Source organism: Pteropus alecto, unplaced genomic scaffold (assembly GCF_000325575.1).
Source record: "Pteropus alecto unplaced genomic scaffold, ASM32557v1 scaffold127, whole genome shotgun sequence".
Classification (NCBI taxonomy): Eukaryota; Metazoa; Chordata; class Mammalia; order Chiroptera; family Pteropodidae; genus Pteropus; species Pteropus alecto.
In genome coordinates, this window is record NW_006440646.1 from 366,374 (window position 1) to 373,454 (window position 7,081).

The following is a 7,081-nucleotide window of genomic DNA, read 5'->3' on the forward strand; positions in this document are numbered from 1 at the left end:
GAAATCAGTTCAGGAAAAAACTACTCTGTTAAACCAAGTGACACAGGTTCATTTCCTGAAGGACTTCTCAGAACTTTTAATACACTATACTTCCCTATTGGCATATTCGGAACAAATTAATTTTTTTTAAAAAGCCACTCTATCTATCTATCTATCTATCTATCTATCTATGGCATATTCGGAACAAATTAATTTTTTTAAAAAGCCACTGTATCTATCTATCTATCTATCTCTCTATATATATATGAGTCTTTTTGAAAGGGTCAGGGATTTAAATTTCGGCAAATAAAACCTTAACACTGCCTTTAGAACCAAAGTAGAGAAACTGTCTAAGGTTTGGTTTTATGTAAAGCAAGGGGGGTGGCACATGCTTGCACTGCGGGTATGAGAACGCTTTTGTAGTTTGGAAAAGAATTTGGGCCCCACGTCAGGACATAATAAAGTCTCTATGAACAATGACTATCTCACCAACAAACTATTTTATCTGATCAAGAAACATGACTTAAACACATCCCTATGAACTAATTTTTCTTTATGATTCATGGTGGTTAAGAGCTTTAGTTCTGGAAACAGACAAACATGAGTTCAAACCCCAGCACCACCACTTTATGTAGCTATGTGTAATCCTGGTTTCCTCATCCACAGAATGGGGATGAGAATGCTACCTACCTGTGTGTGCTGCTGTGAGAATGAGATAATGCATATAGTAAGCAGGGTATCTGGCCCCATAGTAATCATGTGACAAACAACAGCTAACAATTGTTTTTATTTTTATTGGAACTTGGACTTTGACTTTATTAACTTTTAGTTAAACTGTTTTCTGTGAAGCAAAAGGAGACAGGGGCTAGTAACTGTGAAAAGCTACCAACACGTTGACGTGGAAACTTTTCCTGGTTCACGTCTCAAAATTGAGCTAGAACTTATCAGCCTCTAGAAACATAGATAATATCATGGACAAGACAACTCGACACAATTACTTAAATCTAAAGGAAACATATAACATTAAGGAAATCAGTGTCCTTTCAGCGACCTGAAGATTTCAAGGAAGGGCAACCCTGCCACCTTGTGGCCCTAGGCTGATCTCTCCCTAGCAGAGATCACTCTCAGATCTTTGCCCACCTCTGATTTTTAGGAGACCTATGAGCAGTGTATCACCTCATTTGTGCCCATTCTCCAAATTTAGAATCATATTATCTCTTGGTTTACTGGGAAGGAAGTTAAAGTGCCAGGTAGCGTTCTGTATTTTAGTAGTAGACAGGGAATGAATCAGAGTCTTTAGTGGGATTTGCATATTGAAAAAACCTCAAGTTGCTCATAAAATTTTGTATCTCATATTTCTGCGGAACTGATATTTTTTTCAGCCAAATAGGGGCTATGAAAACCACACTTTCTGCAAGCTTGAGGTCTAAATAGGAGGTGACTGAAGAACACTTAATAGAAACCGTATTTCTGGATCAGTCTTTTGGACCAGATTACTTCTAACTCTCTTCTCCCTCCGGTATTAGGGAATCAGAGTATGGGAATCTTTATGGCTGGAAACGGGCTACAAGGTCCTCTTTTTAGAACAACAGGACTTCTGGGCTCTAAATCTCTGTGGTCATGAAAAGATATAAACCTGAAAATCAGGAACTATATAAAAGGCCTTAACTTAGATAATTTTTTTTTTCAGCTGTGATTAAAAGCAGTCCAGTTATCTTAGTTCACTTTGGCTTGCTATTTGGATCAAGAAGAGTCCCTGCTCTTTAAGGAGAAAACCAGACTCTAGTACCATTTTGGAGGCCTATTAGAAGAGCTGGTATTTTAGGGGTATAGTCAGTCACATGGTAAAATAGTCCCTCAGTCAGACTGAGTTCAGCCTTCTAGCTCACTAAGGCAGTGATCTGGTGCTAGAAGGAGAAATTGAAGGCAAGAGCCAAGAAAAGTACATTAACAATTTTCTTCTTTCTTCTAGGTCTCTTGTTATCAGTAAAGAGAAAACCTCTATACAAGTTAGCCACAATAAAGCCAACCTTGCTGATAATGAATCTTTTGGACCACAAAATATCTTTATCGACACTGACAGCAGGGGCAGATCAAAAGCAGAACTAAAGACTCGAGGGAAAAAGGGGCCACTTAGCAGCAGCATTACAGGTAAAATAACTAAGAGCCATAAGATACTAGGATCCTGATCTATAACTTGGGGGGAAGAAATCATTTTTTGGACACATGCTTTCTTTAGGTTAGTTTCTTATGTCACTGGGACTCCATTACCCTCCACTAGAACTCTGATTTCATTCCTTTCAGTTCTGATTTTTAAAAGAATTCTGCAGTGCCTAAGTAGTTTATTAGTGAATATTTGAATATAGTATTTGGAAGTATTTTTAGCAAAACCTGTTTGAAGTCAGTAAGACAGCTTTGTGAGGAAAATTTTTAATAGTCTTAAATATTCGCCCCGATCCGATTTACTAAAGTCATACAATGTTAGGAGTTTTTTGATTCTTCAAAATGAAGAAACTAGAGACAAGACTAATTTTTGTTCAAGGTCAGCCTGGTGATTACAAAGCAGACTTTTTGAATTACAGATAATTACTCTTTCCATCTCACTATGTGAGCTCTACCAAACTGGATTAAAAATGCTTTTTAGGAAAGGAATGCTCACTGAGGTTGTTAAAAAGAAATTGGCGATCTCGAATTATATTCCTTTCTCCTTCATGTATTCAGGGACAAAGGAGAAGTTGTATTAGTTTGAGTTTACACTACAAAAAACTTTTATTTTTCCCTCTTTGTTTCTGTTACCTGAGCTGATTTAATGAAGCTCAAAGACCCTGTGTCCTTGGGGATCCAAGTGCCTATCAACATCTTCCTCACTCAGTGCTTATAGAACATTTTGGTACTTAATTCAAGAAATTATTTCCTTTCGGTCATTTGTTCAGTCTGTAAACCTAACAATCAACCAGTACCCAAGTAGTGTTCTGCTGTGGCAGAGGTACAAGATGCCAGTTAATCCAGTGGCTTTCTCTTGGCATGGATGCTCCCCCTTAGCTAATTCCCAGAATGCTTTAGGCTTGGCACCCAGGACCAAGGTCTCAGGTTACAGCCCTGACTAAAGGCATCTATATTCTATTGACCTTCTCAGCAGTGCTTATTAACGGATCACCTGGCCTGTCACTGCTAATTTTAGCCCTGTCTGGAGGTGGGACTGCTGTTCTTACTCAGAACATTCTGAACTGACTACAGTAGCTAGCCTTAAAAGAGTTGCTTCCATTTTCACATATCCAGCTGAAAATGTATTTTCAACGACTGTGATAAAAACGAAGTACCAGAAAGAAGTAGCCATCCACTTTGGGTAGCACTACAATTTTTAAAATTTTACTATTTTGTAAGACCCCAAAGCCTTAAGATCTCCAAACTGACAAGCCTATATCAATAAAAATGGCATAAAGGATAACACTGCAAAATACAATTTTATGGCATAAATTTGCATTTGAAATGTTTTTAATATTTCTAGTGTCTGCATAAAATTGATGTCCATTTTCTGAAATTTTGATTGTTAAAATGTTTCATGAAATGGTGATAATGGTACTGTTTTAATATCCTCATACTTGACAAGATAAGTTGATAACCTGTTGGTCCCCAAAGTTTTAAAATTTTACTATTTTGTGAAATCTCCAAGTTTTAAGAAGCTACATTAGAATGTTCAGCATAATACAACCTAATATAAAGTTGCATTTTTACCTGGAAAACTATAGGTAAAAACCAAACTACTTCTAAATTCATTCAGTGGGAACCAGCAATCTGGATAATCCAATCCAATCAAATATTTGATGTTTCTAGCAGACCTGAGCCAAAAGGTCATACACAAGTCTTAACATTCTTTTATTATTCATTCATTTGTGTTTACTCTTACATTCTTTTAAATTAGCTAAAAGGCAGTGAAACTTTTGAGGTGGATGAAGGTTAGCAGCTCTTTCCTGCAAACTCTGTGCCAAGTTAGGAGGAAAAAAAAAAAAAATCAAGCCCAGATCAAACTGTTCTCCATACAGGTTTTAATAAACATTTATTTAGCAAGCATGAAAAAAAACTTGACTCGACCTGTCTGTTCTGTAAGTTCAGTGAGGCCCTACTTCTTGTAGTTCGCTCATCTCTTTCCATGAAAGGTCCATTTAAGGCAAACTTGATAATATTCCAGAGATAGGATCCTCTTATCCAGTCATCAACAAGCAACAAGAAATCCTTGGACAAAATGGCAGGAAGCAAGGCCATTTAGGCGTCAAGCCTCAGGCACCAACCCTAATGGTACAGGCTACAGGCCTCACTAGAGATACCTTTCTCATGCAAGGATAGGGAACTACTCTAAAATAACTTAGTCAGTTCCCATATCCTGAGTACTTCTAGTTTTACCAAAGAGAGCCACACCTAATAGGTATCTACTGATCAACAAGCTATTAATTACAGAAAGAAAACCTACTTCACACATTACTCTAATTATCAAAACCTCTGGCAGTGACTAAGATATGGATACCAGAAGCACTTGTAAGAGTTGCCTGTCTCATTTTTCATTAGGGCGCTGGCTGTCCACCCCTGCAATCCATGTTTAGAGCTGCCAGCTAACTGCTGCTGGGGCATATAAACCCGACACGTGTGAAAAATGTTAATAGATAACTGGGAAAAGAAAAAATACTACACAATTTCCCCAATTTCTCAGGACTCAAAAGATTTTATTTCAGTGGGGACAAGAAACAAGCAGTGTGAAGACAGAGAAGGAGAGGAGGGAGTCCACATTGTTCTGGAAAATTTCCCACCCTAAACTGCTGGGAATGCCACATGCTGCCCTTTCAACAACTATTACTAGTTACTTGATGGCACCCCAGAAATTCTGTGGCTTCTTATCATATGATTGTGTTACAGGATTTATTTTTTTTAAAAAGTAGAATTTGACAAAACATTTTATTTTTTGAATCATTTCATCAATTCTAGGTGGTAGCACATCATCATCAAATAGGGAATAAGCAAATTAAAAATGGAAAAATAGTTTACCTACTCATACATAGTAAGCACAATTTACTGAAAAGAAAACGAAATAAACTTCAAAAAGGCAAAACTAAAGGTCTTAAAAATAAGATTATATTCTACATGTGACACATGAATTTGTGGTCACCAAAACGTCCTGCCATCTGATTAAAAATGGAAAAATAGTTTACCTACTCATACATAGTAAGCACAATTTACTGAAAAGAAAACGAATAAACTTCAAAAAGGCAAAACTAAAGGTCTTAAAAATAAGATTATATTCTACATGTGACACATGAATTTGTGGTCACCAAAACGTCCTGCCATCTGAGGAAGCCCTCCCCCTATTGGTGTTTCCTAGGAACTAGAATAAAGTTAAACTAGTGAATTCCTAGATCAAATAGAATACACATAAATAACAAATTCTTTATTAAATTAGCACCTTGATGTTATGGTGATTTAGAAAGAATTAAATTCATTGGCTTCTGAATTCTAACAGCTAAAGATATATGCAGCTAAAATGATAGTCTAAATGTACAAAAATGTCAGTCTTTACTAAATTGATATATACTTTAAATTCTTCATAGTTTCAAATTTTTAAAAATACATTAGATCAAAATAAATTCAGAACTAAATAATTGGAATTAAATTGTGACTAATAAGATGCTAAAAGATCATCTGAAAGTGGAAGTTCTTTCATCTAATATTTACTGAATGCCTATTATATGCCAGGCACTGTTCTAGGTACTGGATACCAGTGAACAAAAACCAAAAATAACTGTGCTATTTTAAATTTAAAGGAAAACTGTAGTCCTTGAAATGTTGGCTGATTGAATATTTTCATAATTATGTTTTAGATTTGTTCTATTCTTGATGTTTATCTAAATAAAAAATATTTGGACATTTAGTAGATTCATTTGTTTCCTTCTTGAACATATACTCCACAAAACTCCAACTTTTTTGTACTAGCTGGGCATCCTGAGACTGCCTGGGAGACTTAGGAGTTACTGGGTACTCACCTTGGGCTAGATACACAGAATTGCATATGTGCCTGGGAGCAGTGCTTACAGTTGTTCTGGGGGATCCTTTCTCTGGAGTGCTTTGTTCCTATACTTTCCAAACCAATTTCCTCCAATACTATGTGGCCTATTTTATGGTGCATTTCATTCAATGGTTCTCAACCATCAACAGTAGGGGGCACTATTTACTTGGGGGAAGGAGTGGTCACGACTGGTATTTGTAGGTAAGGGACAGGGAGACTAAATGAATCCTGTAATGGGATGACAGTTTTTACCCATAAAGAAGTATCTCACTCAAATGTCCAATGGTGCCTGCCCACCTAGAGACACTGAGTTGTTGTCACTTGGTACAGAAATTTCATTTTAGTTCTGTATTTTTCTATAAGAAGATAAGTCGGATAATTTTAGTATTATATTTTATTAAATAAATACATACCACAAAATTAATTCATTGAAAATTACTCAAGAAATGAAAAATTCACTTAATAACTGGTTTTCTACACTAGTTTGGTTGAGAAACTCTTATAGGGAAATAGAAGATATCTAGTAAGTACCTTCTGTAGTATTCACTATACTCAACAGTTTTGAGAACAAGAAGAAAATCTGTAACACTGAAGACTATTTTCTATCTTGTTCTTAGATTTCTTCGAAATGTATACTTTAAAAATAAATCATATTATTCAGACCTTTTGGTAATGCCTAAACTTCAGAAGGTTTACAAAGAAAGCACATGTAAAAGCAGTCACTTCAATGCAATTAAATGCTATTTTTTTTTAAAGTATCCTTTAAAACAGTGTTTCTCAAACTTTAGCATACATTAGAATTTCCTGGTGGGGAGAGCTTTTTAAAAATTACAGCTTGCTGGCCCACTTCAGAGTCTCTGACAAGTTCCTAGGTAATGCTGATGCTGCTGGTCTGGGCACAGCACTGCGAGAACCACCGCTTTAAGATATGTTCTCGAACTCAAGCTGATGAGTGATGCCCTCAGCCTCTGCTTTCCCTAACAGTAAATAAATAAAAGAACATTTCAGATATGACTTCATCAAACTTTACATTTTTAGATTCTTGAAATG

General features: G+C 36.1%; 1 protein-coding gene across 1 annotated transcript in view; it reads left to right on the plus strand.

Annotated features, from left to right (window-relative positions):
- The window catches only part of TTC23L (tetratricopeptide repeat domain 23 like), a 56,632-nt gene extending 52,309 nt beyond the window's left edge, over nucleotides 1–4,323 (plus strand). The window contains exons 12-13 of the mRNA XM_025050961.1: nucleotides 1,952–2,130; nucleotides 4,148–4,323. Coding sequence (XP_024906729.1) covers nucleotides 1,952–2,130; nucleotides 4,148–4,323 — 355 coding nt within the window. The remainder of the gene's footprint in view (nucleotides 1–1,951; nucleotides 2,131–4,147) is intronic.
- The last annotated feature ends 2,758 nt before the right edge of the window (nucleotides 4,324–7,081 follow it).